Source organism: Biomphalaria glabrata, chromosome 11 (assembly GCF_947242115.1).
Source record: "Biomphalaria glabrata chromosome 11, xgBioGlab47.1, whole genome shotgun sequence".
Taxonomy (NCBI): Eukaryota; Metazoa; Mollusca; class Gastropoda; family Planorbidae; genus Biomphalaria; species Biomphalaria glabrata.
This window is the reverse complement of record NC_074721.1, coordinates 18879982-18907398: the sequence shown is the minus strand read 5'-3', so window position 1 is coordinate 18907398 and position 27417 is coordinate 18879982. Positions and strand designations below refer to the sequence as shown.

General features: G+C 35.6%; 1 protein-coding gene across 1 annotated transcript; it reads left to right on the top strand.

Moving 5' to 3' along the window:
- The first annotated feature begins 1792 nt into the window (after positions 1-1792).
- On the top strand, positions 1793-23662 carry LOC129921580 (endoglucanase A-like). The gene is made up of 8 exons (XM_013210829.2): positions 1793-1932; positions 9236-9369; positions 10808-10963; positions 11584-11794; positions 12385-12521; positions 12662-12834; positions 18495-18642; positions 23122-23662. The coding sequence occupies exons 2-8, from the start codon at positions 9248-9250 to the stop codon at positions 23570-23572; spliced, it is 1398 nt and encodes a 465-aa protein (XP_013066283.2). The 5' UTR covers positions 1793-1932; positions 9236-9247; the 3' UTR covers positions 23573-23662.
- Positions 23663-27417: the final 3755 nt, after the last annotated feature.

Sequence of the window (27417 nt, the reverse complement as noted above, 5' to 3'; positions counted from 1 at the left end):
ACTTGGTTTAAATTTAGTAATATGGCTTTGTCTCCTGGAACTGAGAATGCTGGTGCAAAGTATTTATTTAGGATGTTAGCTTTAGTTTCATTATCATTATGTGTTAAGTTATCTTCTCCTTTTAATGGTGCTATGCCTGTTGTTTCCATTTTTTTAGGCTTAATGTATGACCATAGGTTTTTTGTTGTTATTCTTAGATATTACATTGTTTATGTATGCACTCTGCAGCTGTCTGCTTACTTTTTAGGTAAGGTGTTTAATTTTTATGTACTTTTTATAAACTCTTTTAGCCTCATCGAATCATCTCTTTACGAAGCAGGACGTTTTGGCGCCGCCGTTTTGGCCCCGCCGTTTTGGCGCGAAGGTCGTTTTGGCGCGAGCCGTTTTGGCGACGGGACGTTTTGGCGCGAAATACATTATGTACGTTTATTGTATTATTTATTTTAAAAGAATTATTCATATCTATGTTTTGCATGAGTGTTTGTGTTAAGACATATTTTTCACGTACTAAATGTAAATGTGTGTTTGTTTTTCACATCATTTTCTTTAATAAACATTTTGGCTTGTGTATGTGTGTTTATTAAGAGGCACACTTTTATTTTCAAAAAAAGTTTTTTAAGATATTACTTTAAAATTAAAAACAAAAAAAAAACAAAATGAAACAATGATAGACTAAAAATTTGTCTTACGCGTGAGAGAGGGGTGGGGTTGAGGAAAGAGTATATACAAGGAGTGAAATGTGAGCAGAAGAGAGGGGGCGGGATAGGTGTCACATGTAATGACCATTCCCATGGAGATGATCGCCAGACGCATGACGCCAACGACCAGTGCTCGGTGCTGGTCTTGTCTTCATTTGTTTAACTCTACCTGCGTCAATGCGAGATGTGTCACCCAAATCACCCTTACCCAATTTCTCAAAATATACCTTTCCGAAGTATCTTAGTGTCGTGAATTTGTTTCTATCTATTGTCGCCCCTAGTGTTTGTTTACATTGGTAGATTCACGTTAGAATTTGTACTAACCACATTTCGTGTCTTAATCTTTACTATGTGTGGAGTTATTGTCGTCATTCAGCGTAATAGAGTTTTAGATGTTAACATTCTTTTTGTTATATTAAAGTGTGACACTTAGCTAGTTCGTATATTACACTAATGTCAAATAAAAAAAAATCTTTTGGAAAGAAATCCAAAAATGTCATCCAGTACGATTAGTTGAATTCACATATAGCATGTCATTACCATTCAGGAATCTGACTTATTATAGGCCTATATTCATGAAATAAGCAAAACCTTTATAATTAAAAAAAAACAATTCGCTGAACAGTGTTAGAATTCATACTATACATACAATATTATGGTAGAGTGAAATGAACATTGTTATAAAAGCTACGTGCTTATTAAATTATCGTCAAATAATATCTCGCGCCAAAACGTCCCGTCGCCAAAACGGCTCGCGCCAAAACGTCCCGTCGCCAAAACGGCGGGGCCAAAACGGCGTCGCCAAAACGGCGGCGCCAAAACGTCACGTACCGATGTTCTAAACAGAACCATGAAAATCTTATACAGCCTACTTTTCTAATCTTCTGACTAACCCAAACATTGAAACCAAAGCCATAATGGAATTATTTTGAATGCGATGAGTAAGACTACTACTCATGAGTTCTGTCCCCCCTATATCGAGTCATACTTTCTCCTACGTCGTTGTGTCTATCTGAAAGCCCCATACACTAGCCTTAAGATTACAGCCTCGTTCTTGACCTTGTCTCTAATGTATTCACTTTGCTTGTTATCTCATCGGATTGAAATCTAAGTAGGAGTAGCTTGTTGTTGTTTTCCTGAAACAGAAAAAAAAAATGAAATTACATTGTATCATGTATAAAGTAGAGATAGCAATGCCACTGTTGAAAGTTTGGAACAAGTTGCTACTCTCTGTGTAAGTATTTGAAACAAACCAAATTATAGTTTTAAATGTAACGTTTGTATTTTCAAAATAGTCGGGGATCTAGTGGCCTAGGACCGGGGTCGGCAACCAGTGGATCGCGAGCCACATGCGGCTCTTTGGATGTGAAGCTGCGGATCTTTGTTCCATACGCAAATATTAATTATTTTATTGACATTTTTTAAAAAATATTTCTGAATCTTTAAACAAAGATAAGGCGCCGATTCGATGTTTCAGCCACTTGTACTCGCTTTTCACCACACACCTCCCCCATTACACGCATCGTCACTGTTGTCAGTCTGACGGAAGCTCTGGAATGACGCCGTTTCTATGTAGGTTTTAATTCGCTTTGACGCAAGACGAATTGGCCCCTTAACCACGGCGAATAGTTTGTTGTTTCAGATAGATGGGTTAGAAGAGAATAATCTTCTCATAGCTAAAATTAATCTACAAATAATGATATTCCAGCGAGCTTTGCGTAGCACTAGGAATTGCACGAAAAGGCAAACCGTTTAAAGAGGATGAGCATGTCAAAGACTGCTTCCTACGTGCATCTGAAGAATTGTTTCATGATATCAAGAAAAAAACAGAGATCTTGAAAAAACAAGGTTACAAAGACAGTTTGTGTGGAAACACAAACTCAAAATCGGCCCCCGAAGTGGTCGACCCAGGCAGGCTTCAATATTTTCAGAAAGAACATCCGAATGAAATTATATCAAAGTCAAATGAGAGATAAGAATGGAGAAAGAAGGTTGACAGATCTTTTGTAGTGCCCCTACGGTCCAGCAGATCAAAGGATAGGTGCCAGTGAATGCAAAGTTAGATGTGAACCTGGCCTTACTAGTTCCCTTATCAGACCTTGTGGTCTATATTAACCTATTATTCAAATTCTCAAAAAAAAAAAATAATGGATGCAGCAGCGATACAAAGATACAAGACAATGCAGTTTACAATAGTACTATTTGTTTTAAATTAGGTCTAACTTATAATGCATACTAATTAGCTTTTTTCTCTTAAAAAAACTGCATGCATAAGTGATTTTAAAAATTAGATTTTTCGCTTTCAGAAAAAAAAAGTATCCGTTGCATCAGAACTTTGAGTGGTCTAAAATATTGTAATGTCGGATTTTCACTATCTTTTCTAGTTTACTAGATCTAAACGGGAACGACGGACAGACGGACAGACATTTCACACAAAACTAATATCGTCTTTTCCCCTTTCGAGGGCCACTAAAAAAAAGCAAACATTTGTCAGTAACCGCTAAAACTGTACAAGATAGAATAGCTCAAATGTCTTCAAATGTAAATTATTTGCTGGTGGAAGATATTTAATATTCTTCTGTCTTATCATTTGCTATGGATGAGTCTTGCGACATAAAGACACGGCACAAGTTGCCCCTTTTGTCAGGTATATGTCTTCCCAAGGTCCAAAAGAAGAACTAGGTTTGCTACCGCTCTCATGACAAAGTAGAGGGGACGATAGAGCGAATGTCATGCCATACCCTAAGACAATAAGATCGATTTAAATAAAATCATTTCAATGGCAACTGATGGAGCCAAAAGTTAAACAGGAATTAAATAAAAGGGCAACAAAGATTGGTCGTAGCAAAATAAACAATTAAATTCTTACGATTTACTGAATAATGCATCAAGAAGCGCTTTGTGCCCAAAATGATTCCGACCGAAATAGATGAGGTCATAAATTTGGTAATCAAGATTGTTAACAGCATCTTGTCAAAAGCACTCAACCACTTTAAACGAAAAGTAGACTCAGTATTCCGACCTTCTTCTTCCTAAAAAGTGCTATGACTTTCCAAAGGTAAGGTGATGAAACGTTTTGCTTTGTGCTTGAATGAAATAAATACATTTCTAAATGAAAAAGGCATTTATCACATCGAATTAGAGAACGACAAATAGTTGCAAAAATGATTTTCCTTTATGATCGATATAACAGAGAAATTTAATGAGCTGAATTTAAAACTGCAGGAAAAAGAAATCCCAGCCTATGATTTGGTAGAATTGGTTTCTTTTGAAGATCAATTAATTCTTTTTGCAGAAGATATTCAGAGCGGTAAATTATTCATTTTGAATGTCTAAAGCAGTATCGCGATAAAATAAGTGCAACTTTTGACACGAATTACTTCAGCACAATTATGAAAAAAATCAGAGATAAATTTCTAGATAGATTTGAGTGTTCCTAGTATACCATCTAAACACGTTGATACTAAATCTCCAGACATGCAATTCATCGATTTAAAAAGTAAAGGTTTGTGGGGTGGAACATTTACAGAGTTGAAAAGCAAGTTGAAAGTGTTGGAGGTCCAGAAATGTTTGTACGTAACGCAACAAAAGTGGACAGCTTTAAAAGGAATGCCGCGAGTTGATTCGGCGCATGGAATAATCTTCCAGAATGCTACAGTTTAAGTGAAGAGGTTGGCATTTGGAGTGCTGACTATCTTGGATCAATACTGCGTTCTCTTGCATGAAAAGAGTTGAGAGTAAAGTAAGAAGCTAACTGACAATTGAATATTAAGATTCGTGTTTGAAACTAAAAACAAGTTACCGTATGAACCAAATGTATCCAAATTTTCTATTAATGTACAAAACCATATCGCTATACTAATCAAACTTCTTCATTGGTTGTTATTGAAGTTAATGTTATAAGTAAATGCTTAACTTCTTGAATTTTTACCTAAATAAAAATAATGACCTGATAATGCCATATCTATCTATCTATCTATCTATATATATATATTTATAATTCTCTTCTTCCCTCAACAGTGTAAACGAGTAGTAAGGAGTAAAGGAAAGATCACTGTGCGGAAAGTCGACGAGAAAACAAGAGGGGGAGGGGGAGAACACGTAGTCACAAAATAGCAGGGCAGGACCGTTGCAGTATCACTCTTTTTTTTTTTTATTTTATTTCTACCTCACGTTAAAAAAAAAGGGGGCGGGGGAGTAATCTACTCTGTAGTAACTATCGAAGCGACAGAGCACGCTCAAGAGTTTGGACACAATGGAAAGATCACTCTCTTATTTTTGCAACTCGGAAGGAGGGAGTTATCCTAGGTAATTTAAGAGTGAAAAAAAAACAACAATTTTCGTCTGTTTATTTCAAGAGATTGGTATGAGTTTTCAAAAGATTTTGATAATTTCCGGATATTTCTAGGACTTTTTCGTATATTTTGCAATTTCAGGAGATTTCCAGGAGCTCCTGTTAAATCGACAGGAGGCCACGAGAAATCTGTTATAAGTTATAAAATGGTTTAATTTAATAATTTATACACCTAAAATTAGCGCGGGTCCTATAAAAGTGCTGGGCCCGCTGAGGTCGTATAGGTTGCAGTGGCCTAAGGTTGGCCCTGCAAAATAGCGGCGTATGCTACACCGCCGGTCGACTAGTATATATATAATTATCTTCTTCCCTCAACAGTTTAATTTAAACGAGTAGTAAGGAGTAAAGGAAAGATCACTTTCTTACTACAAAGATCATTCAGAAGAAACATTTTAACCAATTTTTCTAAACATTTAGACACAATGGAAGTAAGTGAAACAGGTCTATAGTCATTCATTTCCTTCGGTTTGGAAACCTTTGGCACAGGTACAATTATAGATTACCTCCACACAGGTGGTATCTCATGGTTTAGTAATGACGTGGAACAAAATATCTTGGAAAGGTTGAGCTAGTTGTTCGGCACATTCTTTTAACGTTCGCCCTTTTATTCCATCAGAACTTTTCCGTATATTTTGCGATTTCGGGAGATTTCCAGGAGCTCCTGGTAAATCGCCAGGAGGGTGCGGGAAATCTGTTTTAAGTTATAAAATGGTTTAATTAATTAATTTATGCACCTTGAATTAGCGCGGGTCCTATGAAAGTGCGGGTCTTATGAAAGCGCGGGTCCTATGAAATTGCGGGTCCTATGAAAGTGCTGCTGGTAAATCGACAGGAGGGCGCGGGAAATCTCTTTTAAGTTATAAAATGGTTTTATTTAATAATTTCTACACCTTGAATTAGAGCGGGCCTTATAAAAGTGCGGGTCCCATGAAAATGCGGGGCCCACCGCGGTCGCATAGGTTGCCTAAGGCCGGCCCTGCAAAATAGCGTCGTATGCTACGCCGCCGGTCGACTAGTATATATAATTTGTTGTATATGAATTATTTTTATTTTCATAAAAAAAAATCATAATGTGAGAACTATTTATAGTTGGCAAGAAAAAACTTTGTGGCTGTTTAAAAATTTCGAAATTTTGTAAATTGTAGTTTTTGGCTCTTCCGACTTAAAGGGTTGCCGACCCCTGGCCTAGGAGTAGAGCTTTGAACGTTTAATCTTAAGAAATATATAATACTTTTAAGTGTTTCTGATCTGGATGGACATTTATATCACGGGGAACAAAGATAAGATCATGGGAAACTAAGACAAAATTATGGGGGAGCTAAGATAAGATCATGAGGAACTAAAACAAGATCATGGGGAACTAATGCAAGATTATGGGGGAATAAGATAGAATCATGGGGAATTACAACAATAACATAGGAACTGAGATTATATCATGAGAAACTAAGATACGATCATGGGTAACTAAGAGAATATCTTGGGGAACTAAGACAGGATGATGAAGAACTAGAACAATATCATGGGGAATTAAGACAAGATTATAGGGACCTAACACAATATCATGGGGAATTAAGACAAGATTATAGGGACCTAACACAATATCATGGGAAACTAAGATACCATCTCCTTTCAAAGATGAACGACTCAATACAATCTTGCTAACAAATATGGACGTATGTCAAAATGGCCAATTGGGCTAACAGATTCTGACAGCCCATGGGCGTAGCCAGGGGGGGGGGGGTTCTTGGGGTTCAAACCCCCCCCCCCCCCGAAATGAAATCCCCCCCCCCCCCCCCGCAGAGGGGGGGGGAACGGAATTAAGTGACTGATTTTTGCTTTCATTTTGTTTATTTTAGGTGAGATTTTAATACTAAATCATCACTTACCACAGCACAGCCGAGGCAGTTTTGAGTTAAAAACCCTCTACCAGGGGGTTTTGAGTTTAAATCCCCCTACCAGGGAGTTTTGAGATTAAAAAAAAACCCTATCAGGGGGTTTTGAGATACAAAACCCTCTACTAGGGGGTTTGAGATTTAAAAAACCCCTATCAGGGGGTTTTGAGATACAAATCCCTCTACCAGGGGGCTTTGAGTTTAAAACCCCCTACAGGGGGTTTTGAATTTTAAACCCCCTACCACAGTTAAATCCCCCTCTTCTATAAAACAAAACAAAAAAAAGGAAACAACAATCCCCAAATTCCAACAGCACAGTTGAGGAAGATTTTGATTTTAAAACCCCCTCCAAAATTTACGATAAACCCCATCTTCAAAATAAAAAAAGCAAATTACACACTCAAAATTCTATGAGCGTAGCCAAAGGGGTTTTGAGTTTCAAACCCCCCCCCCCCCTCCAGTTGGGGTTTGAAGCTAAAAAGTACCTCTTCAATATAAAAAAAAGCAAATTACACACTATAAAATCTATGAGCGTAGGGGTTTTGAGTGTAAATCCCCCTCCTCCAGATGGCTTTTTCTTTAAAGTTTAAAACCCCTCCAGATGGTTTTGAGTTTAAAATTCCCCTACAGAGCGTTTAGAGTTGAAAACCTCTCTCTTCAATATTATTTTAAAGCAAACTATAGTCAGCAAATTCTATGATCGTAGCTAAATGGGGTTTTGAATTAAAAACAAAACAAAAAAAAAAACTCCAGAGATTTCTTAGTTTAAAACCCCTCAACAGATGATTTGAAGAAATAACTTTCCTTTTCGATATAAAATCTAAAGCGAAATAAAGGCATGTAATTCCAAGAGCGTATTCAAGAAAGGTTACAAATTTCTACCAGTGGCTTGAGCTCCATTAATAAAGTGTGAATAGTCTTCTGCCGAAATTGAAAATCATTAAATGTATCTCAACAAAGATGGCTAAGACAGATTTTAGGAGTCAGTCATAGAGATCGGGTCTAAATCAAAGAAATCATATGCCGAACTGGGACTCGAATCCTTAGTAAGGTTGTGACAGAGCGTCGCATGAGGTTTTGCGGGACATGTTCTCACACAAAATGAATTAAGCAAAATAAGAGTTGCGGAAACAGCTTGCCGAACGGCGCGAGAGGGTCTAAGTCAGTAATAATAGCACATTAGGTATTTGAAATAAAACTTTTTAATAGCAAGATAATGCACTGTAGATACCTCAGAATATGCATTTCGTTGGCTTTCAATACCAGAAATAGTGCCCGGCGGCGGGGGGAGCTCTCGAACGGGGAGTCTACAATTAACAATAAACGTCTTCCGAAAGGGTCAGATGTAATAAAGATTAATTATGTACACACACACACACACACACATATATATATATATATATATAATTTTTTTCCGGGGGTGGGGGGGCTCCCCAAACCCTCCCCGAAAAAAAATCCTGGCTACGCCCATGTGACAGCCATTGTGCCAACCACAGTCTATTTTCATAAAGGGTAGTTAGTTACATGTACATTCTGATTAAGTTACCCCCAAACAATGATCTATAAAATATTTACAGTATCTTTTCCTGGTAAATGTATCTTGTTGTATTGTCTCTATTCACATAGTTCGATAATTATATTTGTTGACGCTAAGTTCAGATTTTAAAAAAGAGAAGACGAAAAGATAACTTTGTTTAAACCCTGGAGGACAACGTCTTTGTATGCATTAGGTGTAGCAAAATATTTTCATAAAGAGTTGTTAGTTCAATGTACATTCTGATTAACTTACCACTGACATTGATCCATAAAATATTTACAGTATCTTTTTCTGGTAAATGTATCTTGTTATACCGTCTATATTCACTTAGTTCGATCATTATATTTGTTGTTAAGATTTTTAAATAAAGAAGACGAAAAGATAACTTCATTAGAACCCCGGAGGACAACGTCTTTGTCTGCATTAGGTGTAGCAAAATATGCAGGTCAAGACTGGATCTGCATAGTCAAGTGAAATTCTGCATTTATTCATAATCATCGGAATTAAAAACTATGTCCTACAACAGCCTGAAAAATTATCTTTCAAAAATCTTCTACCTCAAAAGTTTACCTCACACATTTGAATGGTTTGATAAGAGATTTAATGTACATTTAACAATACAATCTACTGGAAGAATAAAACTTTGAACACTAAAAAAAAAAAAGCAAGTCATCCAGTCTGCACATCCACTAATGGACAAGAAAGTATCTAGCCTAAGATTTCCTTGTTTAGTAACATTGATGATCTCTTTCAGCTCAGATTGACAATGTTGTCATTGTCGTTCACTGGAGTGTTGATGGTGGGGTTCGCCTGTGTGGCCTACACAGAGTGTGCCAAGGATTACGCCTCTGCCTTAAAGAAATCTATCTTGTTCTTCGACACACAAAGGTAGATCTAAATATTGGCTAGATAGCTAAATGTCAGTTATACCTTGCAAAGTCACGTCAATCAACGTTTTTAAAACCAGTAACCAAGGCCGGATCTAAAACTTGTCTAGGTGGATGCATGTAGCCTCGCTCATAAATTGAGCCTTCATACAAAAATTAACCAAGGCCGGATCTAAGACTAGTCTATGTGGATGCATAGGGCCTTGCCCATAAATTGAGCCTTCATAAAAAAATTAACCAGGGGTGGATCTAAGACTAGTCTATGTGGATGCATAGGGCCTTGCCCATAAATTGAGCCTTCATAAAAAAATTAACCAAGGCCGGATCTAAGACTAGTCTATGTGGATGCATGGGGCCTCGCCCATAAATTGAGCCTTCATAAAAAAATTAACCAGGGGTGGATCTAAGACTAGTCTATGTGGATGCATAGGGCCTTGCCCATAAATTGAGCCTTCATAAAAAAATTAACCAAGGCCGGATCTAAGACTAGTCTATGTGGATGCATGGGGCCTCGCCCATAAATTGAGCCTTCATAAAAAAATTAACCAGGGGTGGATCTAAGACTAGTCTATGTGGATGCATGGGGCCTCGCCCATAAATTGAGCCTTCATAAAAAAATTAACCAGGGGTGGATCTAAGACTAGTCTATGTGGATGCATGGGGCCTCGCCCATAAATTGAGCCTTCATAAAAAAATTAACCAGGGGTGGATCTAAGACTAGTCTATGTGGATGCATGGGGCCTCGCCCATAAATTGAGCCTTCATAAAAAAATTAACCAGGGGTGGATCTAAGACTAGTCTATGTGGATGCATGGGGCCTCGCCCATAAATTGAGCCTTCATAAAACATTAACAAAAAAATCAAATTCTATAAAAAAAAATGAAATGAGATTAATTTTTTTTTCTTCCAACTTTGACATGCTTATTGATTTGGTATTATTATTTGTATGTGTCTTTCTATTTAGGCCTTTACTTTAAAACATCCAACAGTGCCATTAATATTGTCATGATGGTCACCTAACAAGTTAACCTTTCATCCGGAACTTTAAAGTAGCAAATATATGTTTATATAAAAACCATAGGAACAAAGAACGGTATTAGGAATAATGAGACTAACCATATCTGATGTTAGCTTTAAGAAAAAACATCACAGATATTCACCTCAAAACGAGTTTAAAACATGTTATTACTATGGCAACTTAATCATTTATAATGTACAAAGTCTTTGTCAACTTTAGTCACTAAACATAAGCCCTGTGTCTTTGTTTGGACACATCTATAAACTTTGTTCATCAACAGGTGAACTTAATTCTGTGTAATTACTGCTACTCACTGCTACTCATAGTTACATACAACATAAAAAAAAAAGTTACTAAATTTTGTGTCTTTTACAATCATTTATGCACATATTGAAAAGTCCTACATTTTACTAATGAAAAGGTCTGGCAAACTCCCAGCCGACAACCCCATCTCATGGAGGGGAGATTCGGCCCTGAACGACTGTGTCACGGGTGGATGGTATGACGCTGGCGACCACATCAAGTTCACGCTACCTATGTCTGCATCTACCACAATACTGTTGTGGTCACTGAACAGGTGGGTGAGGAAGTAACAATCGGGAGGGTTAAGTCCATATTGGACTGCAATTAAAATTTCATTTTTTTTTCAAAGCATTTATTAATATGCTGGTAGAAAGAAAGCATTTTTGTCAGTTGTCTCCCTCTAAATCCAAATATGAAACTTGCTATAGAGATCAATATGTATGTATATATTTATATATTAAGCGATAGTTATGTTGCTCCAATACTAGAAAATATCTCGACTCTGTTTGCATGCTAGTTGATAATTTTTCAAATTGTAAGCTACACTCAACACATTTATAATGTTTAGGTTTTTACAAAGCTTATCTGTCTGGTACAAATGTTGAACACGTGATTTCTTCGACTTCCCATTCTCGAATCAAGGTGAATTGTGCATGAATCAATGAATGAATTTATTAATTAGTGGTAATTTATTAAATTAGATTTATTTCAATACAGTGAAATACATCTTTGAGATATTTGTTTGTAAATGTGGAGTTCTTCCTTTTGTATAAGCTTTCTTGTTGTACTTTAAAAAAAAAATTTTAATAGTATATACTCTTGTTTCACATTTAAGTTCACTTATTCACTAGATATATGATTAGAAAGTTTATTCACTACATTTCTACTTGACAGATTTAAGGATGCCTACAGCTCAAGCGGAACGTTGGACCAGATGTATGACATGGTCAAATGGCCCCTAGATTTCTTTCTCAAGGCTTGGGATCCCACAGCAAAGACCTTAGTGGCCCAGGTGGGAGATGGTAATGCTGACCACGGCTGGTGGGGTCGACCTGAGGACATGACCATGGCCAGACCTTGTACCTATATCAGTGCCACTGAAAAGGTAAGAGGGAGGTGTGTGTTATTAATAGATTTTAAACTAGATTGGGTATCTATGTTGATACTTTGACTTCCACCAATTGTGGCTGAATTTATCCCTACCCCAAGCGACAACACGTTTGCGAGTAGTGCATACGAATAGATAAAATGTAGAAAACTTTCACTTGTAAATAGTGATGGGAGCTTCTAGTTCTATTTAGTTGTTGTTGTTGTTTTTGTTGTTTTGTTGTTGTTATTTTTTTTATTAAAACATATACTGGAAAATTGCATCAACTTTTAAGTATTTATTATAATTATTATTATAGCTTTTATATAGCGCTACTTTCATGCTTATAGCATGCTCAGAGCGCTTTGGTCCAATCTCATTTGTGGACCAGTGGGGGGGAGGGGGTATCTAGGAGTTGGTTTTCCGTGCTGCCTTTAGGCGCTCAGTAAACGCAACTCTGCCCGAGTCCGGTGTCTAACCTCGAGCCCCCTTCTAGGTAGCCAAGACAAGCCAAGTTCAAGCGCACTTAGCCTCTCGACCACGCTTCCCACAAACCGTTTAGCGTTGACTGAAAATAGAAAGTTTGATTCCTAAATTATTTTTTTTAGGGTAGCGATATTTCTGGTGGAGTTGCTGCCGCTCTAGCCGCTGGAGCCATCGCTTTCAAAGACAAGGGAGACACTGCTTATAGCAGCCAGTTACTCAGTGCAGCCGAAAGCTTGTACGCTTTTGCCAAAGCCAACAGGTGACTACTACGTCCACTGATTGTTATGATAGTGTATACTTTTCACTTCCGTCTTTAATAATAAAACAGTTTTTTTATTTGTTATTGAATGTATATCAGTCAATACTTTAACATTCTCGGCTTTACTTATGATTTCTTAGAGGCATCTCGAACGCCTCTCACGGCCTCTACGACTCCTATAGTGAGAAAGATGAGATGTGTGAAGCAAGTCTGTTTCTTCACAAAGCGACCCAAAAGAGCAATTACCTGGATGACGCTAAGACTTACTTAGAAAACTATCCACCTTGGTCTTTTGACTGGGAAAACAAGCAAGGTAAGTTACAGGTTCTAATCGAAATTTCGAAATATTTACGACAATGAACTGGACTTAAAGGTAAAAATGTATAATACTGAACTCAGGCACGTTGAATGCGAATAAAATAACGATATTAATATGTAAACAAGATTACAAAGAGAGTTTGTGTTATTACACAAACTCAGAGGTGGCCCCGCCGGATCCCTGTGGGATCCACCTATTCATAAGGAATATTCAAAACTTGATTTCGTTTTGATTGTCAAAAGTAATAATGTTTCAAAGATTCATTTGACTTTGTAAAAATGTTTTTTTTTTTTGTTTTGTTTTACATGTTTCGGATGTTTCTTCAAAGTTAAAGATTATTAACTTCCTTGTTCAAACCTTTCGCTGAACGACGAGGGATGGCAGCGAGCATGGTATCAAGATAATCAGTCCAGCACGCTAACCAAACAACCAGGCAATGCTGTTAATTAATAGCAAACTGGGTACAAACTAATAGTCTATTTTTTATAAAGAGATATATCACACATTACGGCATGACACCGGAAATTTACAATATAACAGACGAGCGATTTTAGATAATCTTTTAGCATTGATTTGTAATTGAAAAAACAAGAAGAAAAAACAGATATCGTGCTTGTACTTCGATGTCTCAGCACAGTTAACAAAAGAGCTATTGTCATTTTCATTTAAATGGAATTAGAATGAGGATGAAGATCTACCTAAACTAAACTTCTGAATTAGCACTTTTAAGATCTATATCTACTACATCTAGATCTAAAATATAAATTTGAAATAATGAAGATATAATTTAGTTTAGATTTAAGCAAAAAAAAAAACAACTAGATAATCTATCAATAGACTAAGTGCAACATTTCATTTAAAAATTATACTTAACTTTTAGTATATTACAACATTGCAATATTGATCTAGACGTTTGGAATTTAAAATGTACACTTTAGGTCTAGAAATTGAAATTCTGTATCTTGATATAGTATATATCATTCTAAACTAGACCTAGAAGTTCTAGATAAAAAATATACAAGGATTTTTATTAGAATATAAATAAAGATCTAGTTTTTATAAAATCTATATATAGTTTTAAAAATCTAGATAAAGATTTAAAGAATTCAATCATACGACGTCAAAGGGAAAAAAAATTCCTTTACGTCACAATTGGCTAGTACCCCCCAAAAAATGTCTTTATTAACACGACAGATTTAACGAGGGTTCAAAGACATTTGGAGATCAGATTTTAAATAGAATTCATTTAAAGAGGATCAAAGCCGCATTTTGTTTTTGCGTTTCGTCTGTCAGTTCGTCATGATCAAATAAAAAAAAAATTACTAAAAGCTATTGGAAAATTGATTAAGCTTTAATTTTCCTTCCTAAACATCGCAATAGTTTAAAGGATGTATAATAGGTTGCTCCGGAAGTTTGTATATATAGTGAGAGAAAAAGAGAATTCCAGATAAATCTAATACCGTTAATTAAATTTTTGGGATGGTTTCGTATGAAAATTATATGTACCATAGCCTTGTGAAGAGATTTTTATACCATCCTTTTTTGTTAGGAAGTTTTTTTCCTTAAAAATAGGAACGTAATATTAACGATAATTAGATTTTTTAACGTTTTATGTAGAAAATTAAATGTATTATTAAGACTAAGACAAGACTAAGACTAAGACTAAGACTAAGACTGCTTTATTGATCCTTACGGAAATTTGTTGTGATTACAAGGACTCGTTTCTCATATAAAGACAACACAACAGAAAAATACACATAAATACAACAGACAACATAAAGAGTTCATTCAGCGACTACACACAGGTATCTTGGTGCATTTCATGTTCCCTGATCAATGAGTGGCGGTGATAGAGTCTGACTGAGTGAGGTACGAACGAGTTTTTGTACCGCTCCGTTCTTGTTTTGATTGACAGCAGTCGCCCACTTCGCGACGACCTGGCGTAGTTCTGATGGAGCGGGTGGCCGTTGTCTTCCAAGATTTTTTCGATTTTTCTTAGGCACGTTTGTTCAAAAAGTTCCTTTAAATGTGGTAATGTTGTGAGTGTAATTTTTGATGCTTTTTTAATGATGTTTTCTAGACGTTGCAACAGTTTAGATGAGGCGTTGCCTTGCCAACAACTTATTCCGTATGTTAGCAGATTTTGTACAGTCGCGCCGTAAAATGTCTCAAGGATCTTCTTATTTAATTTAAAACTGTTGAGTTTGTATCGCTGGGCTGTTTTCTTTGTCAGAGTTCCAAGGTGGTCTTGTTGTTGATGATAATGCCTAGATATTTATATGCCTTTACTTGTTCTATAGATGTAGTGTTTATTTGCAGTTCACGTATAGTTTGTTTTTTCTTTCTAAAATCTATTATAAGTTCTTTAGTTTTTGTTACATTCAGTTCTAGAAAGTTGTCGGTGCACCAGTTTGTAAACTCTTCTATCGAGCTTCGATACTGAGTTTCGTCTCCTGAAATAAGACCGACTATGTCAGTATCATCAGCGAATTTAATGAGTTTAACTGAGTCATAGATGCTTCTTATGTCATTAGTGTAAAGAGTGTATAGCACAGGAGAAAGTACACAACCTTGTGGAGCACCCGTACATAGTACTCGAGTTGACGATTTGGTGTTGTTGACTTTAACATACTGGGGCCGTTGGGTTAAAAAGTTTAGAACCCATGCTTGCAAGTAAGGGCTTACATTTAAGTTACTCAGTTTGTTTATCATTAGATGTGGCTGTATGGTATTGAAAGCCGAGGAGAAATCTACGAAGAGGACTCGTGCATATGTTTTGGGTATATCGAGATGCTTATAAAGCTGGTCCAAAAGCAATAGAATGGCATCCTCAGTTCCTCTAGCTGCTTTGTATGCAAATTGGTGAGGGTCTAGGCTGTTATTGACTTTTGCTACAAGTTGTTTAAGGATATATTTTTCAAAACATTTCATAACAATAGGTGTTAGTGCTACTGGGCGGAAATCATTTAAGCAATCTATTTTTGGTTTCTTAGGCACTGGTATGATTTCTGAAGTTTTCCAGATGTTTGGAATTACGCACATTTGCAATGACTGGTTAAAGATATGACAGAAGATAGAAGAAATTTGCTCCGCACATAGCTTGATCAGCTTGCCACTAATTTTGTCTGGTCCACAAGCTTTTGTTACGTCTACTCTTTTAAATAACAATGTCACTTCATCCTCCGTTACAAAATTGACGTAGGGCTCTTGTTTTCCTTTGGACAGAGTGTTGAAAAGTTCTTTGTGTATATCAACAAGAGAGAGAAGTGAAATTTTACATCAGTAGAGTTAAAATATTTTTCAGAAAAATCCGGAACAACCTATTTTCGTGAATGAGAAGATGATTATTTGTTTTATTTATTAGAATTGGAATTTCAAACAGTTATTTGGCGTTACTAAAATGTTCATATAAAATTTGGAAATTTTTGGGGACGATTTGTAACAAAATTTGAAAGTAATGTAGCTCCATGATTTCTTTTGAAACCAAAATCCGGAACATTCTTTTTCAGACCTTGTCATCTATACGTCATCTGATTCTGTTTCCTACGGTTAACGAGGGTGTCATGTTGCCAGCACAACGACCAACAGCCCTTACGTTTCTCCGGAGTCCGGGGTTCGAATCCTGGTGAAGACTTGGATTTTTAATTTCATGATCTTCGGGCGCCTCTGAGTCCACCCAGCTCTAATGGGTACTTGACTATAGTTGGGAAAAGGTAAAGGTGGTTGGAACATTCTTTACCGTTTAAAAAACTTTTGCTATGTTACAGCAAGAAAATTAAATGTAAAATAAGTCTAAAAAAGTGATTTTCAATAATCGTTTCGATTAAATTACTTTCTTATTTTAAAATCCTGAACAACCTATTGTCGATATTTTTGAAAAAATGAAGTCATTTGACATACATTTTTTAGGATGAAAAAACGGAACAATTTGATGTCGATAATTAAACTCTAGTGACGTAATAAGTGTCATATTAGTCACTGATGCGATTTCAAACAATCATTTCACAAAATTAAATTTTGTATAAAACAATATCCAAAACAACTTTATATTTAATGAAATATAAGTCAGTATAGAGATTTTCATTTAGCATTTATATGCTATTTACATTAAAAAACGAAACAACATCATATGTTTTTTGCAACGTTTATGCATGGAAATCAAAGGTTATAGAAGTTGGAAGAGCAAACAAACATTCGTTGGCATTGATTTGTTTTTCAAAAAAACATCCGGAACAATATATTATAGATACTTAAAACTATTGAGATGTTTCGGAAGGAACATTAAAGGTTAAATCAGATTTTCAATAGCTTTTAATCTAAACGAGACGGACAGACCGACCGACAAACATTCGTTAGCATTGATTTGTTTTTCAAAAAAACATCCGGAACAATATATTATAGATACTTAAAACTATTGAGATGTTTCGGAAGGAACATTAAAGGTTAAATCAGATTTTCAATAGCTTTTAATCTAAACGTGACGGACAGACAAAATGCACAAAAATAAGAGTCTTTTATCTGATGGGGACACTAAACAAAAATAAATAAAATCTCATTATTTAAAAAAAATGTTAATGGAACTAAATAATACTATGTCTTGCAATACCTTGTCACGCTACTGCAGGAAAGTCGCTGCATAAGAAGTCCATTTTAAAAAATGTTCATGATATTTACATACAAAGTGCATTCTTAGCCTTTATAAACAAACAGAAATGTTTTCTTTTAATGTTAGCAGCTAGTTGACTAGAAAAAACATGAACTAATATCTATATTTGTTGTGAACATTTCTTGTACACTTTTTAAATATACTTTGCCTTCTGATACTGAAAATACACAAAAAATTGTCTTGTATTGTTTTAGAATTGGTGTATTTTTATGAACAAATCGCTTGAATAATTTTTTTTTTTTTAATTAAACGGTTTGCTTTTAGAAAACAAAATGTAGCTTTTGCACCTAAACTTTTCAAGCCGCGTCGTATGGTGAAATAATATCTTTCATTTCTCTTCTAGTTTTTTTAGAACTGAGTGTGACAGACGGACAGATGAACAGACGGATATTTTGCACAAACCTAATAGCGATCTTTCCCCTTACGGGGGCCGCTAAAAATATGTATAATACTGAGATTTTCTGTGTAACTGGTACATACGATAAAATGACTAGAATTGGAGTTGGCTGTATGTATAAAGTCTTGGGATCAAACGGCCTACTTGATCAGCTTATTTTTAACTCTGCATTTGAAATGTTATAGGAAATTGTTACAAGAAAGATATGAATCAATGAACAATACATTAGTTTGTTTGATGGTCCTGAGAAAATTGAACCATTTTACTAAATAACTAGGTCATGTCGTCGCGAAGTGGACGACTTCTGTCCATTAAAGAACCGAACGGTACATTCTGTCAGACTGTATCAGCGCTACTCCTTGACTAGGGAACGTGAATAGGATCAAAATGTCTCCCTCTTGTGTTGTGTCTATTTATGTGAATGTTTTTTTTTTTAATTGTAATAACAACAAATTTCCAATAAAGATAAAAAAAAAAGCAGACTTAGTCTTAGTCTTTCACAGCTGTTGATGGAGTGTGAACCTCCTTTAAGCAAGGAAAGTTACTGATATATATTTTTTAATAAAAGAAAAAAATTTTTTACTTTAACAGCGGCGTGTCGACAACTGTTGTATGAGGAGACACAAAGCAGTGTTTATAAAGACGCTGTGGTCGAATACCTGACTACCTGGTTACCTGGAGGAACCCTGACCTACACGCCCTGTGGTCTAGCCTGGAGAATCAAATGGGGTTCCCTCAGGTAAGTTTCTCATCGTTAGATGTTTGCAATGAAATCAAATCAATGTGTCTAATTAGTAGAAACAGAAGACCTTTACATCATCAGCCCTATAGACCATAAAGCCTGAAAGGGGGACTTAACTATTTTGTTCTTACTAATTGCCGAAATGGTCTAACGAAGTTTGGCTCCAATGAATAAGACTTAAAGATCGTTGTACTTCAATAGTTTCTAATAGTTCCTTTACAATTAATTGCAAAAAAAATGTGTATTCCATGTTGCTCTTATTGCTGCTAGAACGAAAGTAAAAAAACAAAATCCCTTTTTTTATTCCCTCTATCCAAGTCAAAGCTTTATGGAGGGTGGGAGGGCGGAGGGTGGGTGGACGCTGATCTCAAAATCGGCTCTAACGATTTTCCTAGAAATTTAACAGTTGAAGTATATCGCTGAGAAAATAATTACTAGCTCTATACATTTGTTTAACCAGGGTTCTTTCTCGGGGGAGGGGTGAGAGAGGTGGCAGGACAAAAAAATGTCTCATTGTTTTTTAATTATTAAGAGAGAAACAATGGTTCTATAAGTGTATATAGGAGGTTTTTTTCTGGATACAAAAGTATTTCGAATGTTTTTCTGGTTCTGTATTTTTTTTGTGTGAGTTGATCAAGGCTATTTATGTTACTGAAGTTCTAAACATATTTAGGTCTACCGCTCTATATCTTGTCCTGGGGTGGTTCTGACTTTAGTGTTGTAATTTTTATTATTTTGTTTATATCGTTTACTCTATGTTCCTACAACATGCTCCCATGCGCTCTGGTTCACTCCTTTTGTGGAGAGAGTTATTTGTCAGAAATATTTTGAATTAAAAATTCTTACTTTATACTAGGACTAGACATATGTTACCCGCGACCCGCGGGTCTTTATTTGCGCATTACTGTCGATATAGTCACTGAGAGTGTTTTGTAAACAATTAAAGGAAATAATAATGTAATAAGTAAAGCGAATGTGTCAATGTAAAAATAGTGTGAATGAAGCTATCAAATTAAAATAGCTAATAGGCTTGAATCCATTTTTTTTTCAAATTAAAACATTTGCTTGTAGGCCTACATATATTTGATTAAAATTTGAGATGAATATACTAAATTTTGTATGTTCATGTGTATAAAGTATAAAGTAGATCTTGAGGTAGACGTAGATCTAAATTTACACTAATCTAGAGTTCTGTGCTGCGCATGCGTGAACTTTTTTTCACGAATGAATATAGGCCTATCTCAACACGGCTACGCAGCTTTAGCGAACAGCGAACGAATGTATTAAAAATGCTTTAGAAAAACAAATTTGAATGTTAAATTGATTAAAATATCAAATGAATGGACACTAATTAGTATGTTTATGTGTTAAAGCATAAAACTATCTTTGCGAAAAGAAGTTTTATCATCTTAGAGTTCAGTAAGAGTTTTAGACCTAGGCCTAGGAATAGACTCAGACCTCAGAAGAGAGATGTGTTAATGTGTAACCATTTGGTAATGTCTAATGAAAGAATGTTCGCCAGGAAATCTGTAGATATCAGGAACTAATTTATGTAAAAAATGCTTTTGAATAATCTAGTGGATTGGATTTATATGTATGTTAAACTTAGCTAATGATCCTTTCACGTTATTTCTCTTTCGCTACGAAAATAAAATTAGGTTTGCGAAAATGGGTTTACCCGAAGTCGATACATTCTTATCTATTAAAAACGAAAAGAGCGATAGCTTTGTTAAATGAATGGGATTATAAAGTGAACAATTAAACGAAATTATATTTTGTACGCGATTCATGAATGAATATAGATCTAGGCCTATCTCAACTCGGCTTCGCAGCTGTCGTAGATGAATGTAGCTTTAGAAAACCAAATTTGAATGTTTATTTGATCAAAATATGAAATGAATGGACTTTAATTAATATGTTTATGTGTTAAAGTATAAAACTATCCGTGCGAAGAGAAGTTTTATCATCTTAGAGTTGAATTAGAGTTTTAGATCTAGGGATGGGATTATAAATTATAAAGTAAACAATTAAACGAATTAATATTTAGTACGCGATTCATTACGGAATTGTCTAATGAAAGAATGTTCGTCAGGAAATCTGTAATCACAGATATAAGGAACTAATTAATGTAAAAAATGCTTTTGAAACACAAAATTGAAGGTTAATTTTATTATATAATGAAATCAAAGGATCTTCTTTTGTCTTTTCATGTGTCAAAGTAAAAAACTATCTGCGCAAAGTGTATTTCTTAAAATTAGATCTAGGTCTAAATCCTTTCTATCTTTTCTCATGTCAACATTGTAGACATGGCCTAGATCCATAAAATACTATAGCTGTAATAGAGTCGGACAACTATATTTTTTTGAGGGTCTTAAGTTTGTTTTAGGGCTACAATACATACACTACGGTCTAAGTTGGTACCCAAGGAACATTCCTGCCTAGTTTTATCAAGATTGGTCAAGCGGTTTTGATGTCTATAAGTAACATACATCCATACATACATACACCACACATTCTACTTTATAATATAGACTAGACATATGTTACCCGCGACCCGCGGGTCTTTATTTGCGCATTACTGTCGATATAGTCACTGAGAATGTTTTGTAAACAATTAAACGAAATAATAATGTAATAAGTAAAGCGAATGTGTCAATGTAAAAATAGTGTGAATGAAGCTATCAAATTAAAATAGCTAATAGGCTTAATTAAATCCATTTTTTTTTCAAATTAAAACATTTGCTTGTAGGCCTACATATATTTGATTAAAATTTGAGATGAATAGACTAAATTTTGTATGTTCACGTGTATAAAATATATAGTAGATCTTGAGGTAGACGTAGATCTAAATCTACACTAATCTAGAGTTCTGTGCTGCGCATGCGTGAACTTTTTTCATGAATGCATATAGGCCTATCTCAACACGGCTACGCAGCTTTAGCGAACAGCGAACGAATGTATTAAAAATGCTTTAGAAAAACAAATTTGAATGTTAATTTGATTAAAATATCAAATGAATGGACAATAATTAGTATGTTTATGTGTTAAAGCATAAAACTATCTTTGCGAAAAGAAGTTTTATCATCTTAGAGTTCAGTAAGAGTTTTAGACCTAGGCCTAGGAATAGACTCAGACCTCAGAAGAGAGATGTGTTAATGTGTAACCATTTGGTAATGTCTAATGAAAGAATGTTCGCCAGGAAATCTGTAGATATCAGGAACTAATTTATTTTAAAAAATGCTTTTGAATAATCTAGTGGATTGGATTTATATGTATGTTAAACTTAGCTAATGATCCTTTCACGTTATTTCTCTTTCGCTACGAAAATAAAATTAGGTTTGCGAAAATAGGTTTACCCGAAGTCGATACATTCTTATCTATTAAAAACGAAAAGAGCGATAGCTTTGTTAAATGAATGGGATTATAAAGTGAACAATTGAACGAAATTATATTTAGTACGCGATTCATGAATGAATATAGATCTAGGCCTATCTCAACTCGGCTTCGCAGCTTTCGTAGGTGAATGTAGCTTTAGAAAACCAAATTTGAATGTTTATTTGATCAAAATATGAAATGAATGGACTTTAATCAATATGTTTATGTGTTAAAGCATAAAACTATCTGTGCGAAGAGAAGTTTTATCATCTTAGAGTTGAATTAGAGTTTTAGATCTAGGGATGGGATTATAAAGTAAACAATTAAACGAATTAATATTTAGTACGCGATTTATTACGGAATTGTCTAATGAAAGAATGTTCGTCAGGAAATCTGTAATCACAGATATAAGGAACTAATTAATGTAAAAAATGCTTTTGAAACACAAAATTGAAGGTTAATTTTATTATATAATGAAATCAAAGGATCTTCTTTTGTCTTTTCATGTGTCAAAGTAAAAAACTATCTGCGCAAAGTGTATTTCTTAAAATTGGATCTAGGTCTAAATCCTTTCTATCTTTTCTCATGTCAACATTGTAGACATGGCCTAGATCCATAAAATACTAAAGCTGTAATAGAGTCGGATAACTTTTTTTTTTTTTTTGAGGGTCTTAAGTTTGTTTTAGGGCTACAATACATACACTACGGTCTAAGTTGGTACCCAAGGAACATTCCTGCCTAGTTTTATCAAGATTGGTCAAGCGGTTTTGATGTCTATAAGTAACATACATACATACATACATACATACATACACCACACATTCTACTTTATAATATAGATTTGAGCTCGAGCTCCATCTGTTAGTTCAACAAAGCGGGAGTGCAATTATTTTAGTCATATGTGACATAGCTATCAGTTTTCATCAATAGAAATAAAACGAAAACAAAAGAACCCTCCGTGAATAAAGTATTAAGCAACAACATTTAAAAATTATTTTTGTTTCAAATTGTTAACATTATTTATAACATTTTTAAGATATAACATTTAAACATATAACATAAGTTACAACACTTGCTCATTACCGTTTTCCAATATTCCAGAGAAGCTGCAAACAACGCATTCATCGCTCTTGTGGCCGCAGAGTCTGGAATTGAGTCAGACAAATACCGGAAGTGGGCTGTAGAACAGATCAACTACATCCTCGGGGACAACCCTCACGATGGGGGATGTTTCAGCTACCAAGTAGGCTACGGTACTAAGTACCCTCTACACCCCCACCACAGAGGTTCGTCTTGCCCGGACAGACCCGCCCCCTGCGACTGGAACAACTTTAACAGCACTGCACCTAACCCGCAAGTTCTGGTGGGTGCCCTGGTGGGAGGCCCAGATGAAAACGACATCTACGAGGACAAGAGAGACGATTACGTCACCAACGAGGTGGCCACTGAATATAACGCAGGGTTCCAGGGAGCTCTGGCAGCCATTATCCACCTTCAGTCTAAAAACCTTCTGCCTGTAACCAATAATAAATGCCCATGCACTGCAGCCTAGATCACAATTGGAACTTCCTCGTGCCATAACATTGTTGACAAATTTTACATGAAAACTTTATTTCTAAATAAACGTAAATTATCTATGAAATTATTTATGATTAAAGTAATTACAGTAGAATGTATGTCTTAATGATAAATGCCTGGTTTGGTTGAGTAGTATACGCTCCGGACTGTAGTCGCCATGGTCTCTAGTTCATAACATTGCATTCTTCAGGTAGGTTTTGAATAGGATTTAATATTTATTTCTGAAAGTAATAAGTCAAAAGTCTCAAAATTGTGAGAATTTTTTTTCAAAACAATGAAATATTTTCTTTACAGAGCAAACTGTAACTATTGATACGTTTATTGGTAATTTTTTTTAGCTGCAAAATATTGAGGTTTCAATTTTATTTTTGGTAAAATATCTGGTTCTTAACGTAAGAATAATATTAATTAATTACAATAATCTGCTCTTTAATATTTCATTTTTCAGAACCAGTTTTTATTCATCGGAACTTTCCTTATTGAATTATTTACAGTAAAAAAAAAATTAAAAAGATAACACAAACTCTGAGGCAGCACCGGTTGGATCACTGTCGGATCCGCAAATTCGCAAGGAATATTCAAGACGTGATTTTATTTTATTGTCATAAGTACTAATGTTTCAAAGATTCATTTGCATTGTTAAAAAATGTTTTTTTTTCTTGTTTTACATGTTTCGGATGTTCCTTCAAAGCTAAAGATAATTAACTTCATTGTCCATACCTCCGGCTGGACGACCTGGGATGGCAGGGAGCAGGGTATGAGCCCGGGACAGTCGAGATAATCAGTCCAGCACGCTAGCCGCACGACCAGGCATTGCTCTTAACTTAATAACAAGCTGAATACAAACTAATAGCCTATTATTGATAAATAGATATATTACACATTACGAAATGAGATCTACCAGATATGTACAATATGTCAGACGAGCGATTTTAGATAATCTTTCAGCATTGGTTTCTAATTGAAAAAAAATAAGAATAACATGTATCATGCTTGTACTTCAATGTCTCAGCACAGTTAACAACAGAGCTATTGGCATTTTCATTTAAATGGAACAAGAATGAGGATGTAGATCTACCTAAACTTAATTTCTGATTTAGCACTCTTAAGATCTAGATCTAAAATATAAATTTGAGATTATTTAGATGTAATTTAGATTAGATTTATGTAAAAAAAAAAAGCCTAGATAATCTATCAATAGACTGAGTGCATCACTAAATTTTAAAATATTAGAGTTTGCGTTAGTATATTAAAACATTGCAATATTGATCTAGACGTTTAGAAATCAAAATCTACACTTTAAGTCTAGAAATTGGAATTCTTTATCTTAATCTAGTCTATATCATTCTAAACTAGATCTAGATATTCTAGATCTAGAATCTACAATGATTTTAATTAGAATATAAATTTAATAACGAGATTTAATAAACATTACTATACCGAGTTGTTTTAGCATTTCATTTGAAGAATTTATTCCATATGACGTCAAAGGCAAAAAAATCCACTACGTCGCACGGCCTTGTTAGACTAAAAAAAAATGTCTTCATTAATAGAGCAAGTTGTCGAGGGCTTATAGGCATTGGTGCACCAAGTTTTTTTTAGCATTACATTAAATCAATTCATTCATATGACGTCAAAGGACAAAAATTCCATCACGTCACAATGGGCTAGTACCAAAAAATGTCTTTAAGAAGGGTTAAAAGACATAAGTGCACTAAGTTTAAAAATAGAATTCATATATATATATATATATATATATATATATATATATATATATATATATATATATATATATATATATATATATATATATATATATATATATATATAGTGTTACAAATGAACAGTGACAAGTAGAGGTCAACGTGTGACCCCAGCGAGATGCACAGTAGCCAGTGTTCTCTGGAATCTACGCGTATAAACAAAGACCGGATGTGACGTGTCCTCATGTGTTATTCCAGAGGACGAGCAGATCTAAGAAGGGGGCAGTGTTACGAATGAACAGTGATACATAAAGGTCACTAAGTCTGACCCCAGCGAGATTACACTGCAGCGGGTGTTCTCTGGAATCTACATGTATAAACAACGACAGGATGTGACGTTTCCTCACTTGTTGTTCCAGGAGATACTAGTACTGTTTGTGCAACTTTGGAGGAGCGATTTGGGACTCTATATAAGCCAGAGAGTTAATGTGAAAGTCAGTCGTGAGTGAGTCGTCGGTACTGTGGTCTACTGTGCGAGACAGTGGAAGAGAGATGAGTACGACTCGATGCAAGTTAACTAGAGTAGAGTTAACTGGAGTGGACTACTGTCGTTATAGTCTATACAGCGAACTACAGTGGACTTGAGCCATTACAGTCGATACAATCGATGTAAAACGTGTATGGCTCTGATTCGGTAGATTTGAGTTCGACTTGGTTCAGCTTTGGGAGACATGGAGCGACACTGGGAAGTGTGTCGGTGGTCTGTTCTGTGGAATCGGCTCGGTGCAAGTTGAGAAGAGATGAATTGCAACGAAGTATAGCTAACTGTAAACTGACAGATATTGTACAGTCTTTCTACGCTACATGTTACAGTGACGAATTGTTAGAGTTAATAGTCAATAAATTATATGAAGCTGAAAGTTGAGTCGTCAAGTTCTTTGCAGTGTTTTTATTAGTATGTCTACTAGCACATTTAGCCAGAAGATTTAGAAATACGTAACTATTTATATATATATTGAATGAATGGGGGGAGAGGAAGAGGAAGTGCAAGAAGATTGAGATGGTCCTTGTTTTAGTGATCTAGTTTGATTAAAATTTGTATTGACTTTGTTCCCATACCTAGTTGAGTTGCCTCCTATAAATGTTGTAGCATTGGTGTAGAAGTGGGATTATTGGCGACTCAACAAAAGTTAGTAATGGCTTCCCCTATTATGAAACAACTAGACCAACTCTTGATTAAAGAACTAAAACAAGAGCTTCGGTATCGATGTCTAAAGCTTGGTGGTAGCAAGTTCGTCTCCGACAAGCCCTGATTGAGGAAGAAGAAGACCCGGACAATTATCAATTCGAAGTAGGGCCTGATATGATTGAACTCCTAGGTAAGATGCAGGAAAAAATGGATACACTTGATATAGGGATTAGAACCATGCAGGACAAAATAGACACACTGGATTCAGTGATCAGGACTAAATTGGTATCGGTTAACCAGAAGATAACCACGATGGAGGTCACGATGAACCAGAGAGTCGATGTAGTAGAAAAAGACATAGAAGAACTGAAAGTTCAAGTTAGAGAAGGGCTCAGCAAGGCGCCGGTCAGTAATACAGGATCAATGTTACCCGAAGGGCTTGTAAAGATGAAACCCCTGTGTTTGGTGGGTCCTTCTCCTGGTCAGTCTACAGAAGCCAGTTTGAGGCAGCTGCAAAGGTCAACAAATGGGGCAGCGAGGAGGAAAAAGCGACCGCTCTAGTACTGGCCCTTAGAGGAAAGGCTTCCGAAGTACTAAAATCCATTCCAAACCAGCAGGATTATGCTGCTCTCGTCCAGGCTATGGAGCTTCGATACGGGGACGAGCACTTACAGGAAGTTTATAGGGTCCAGCTGAAGACCAGACAACAGCGGGTCAGTGAAACCCTACAAGAGCTAAAGACGGACATTGAACGACTTGCCCATCTGGCATACCCCACAGCAGCACAGGAGTTCCTCGAAGTAATCGTCACTGATGCTTTCATCGATGCCGTTCGAGATCCAGAGCTAAAAAAAAGTTATTAGAGTTAGTGGCAAGCGTAAGGCCAGCGAAGCCCTTGTGTACGCTCTGTCCTATGAAGCCGCTAAG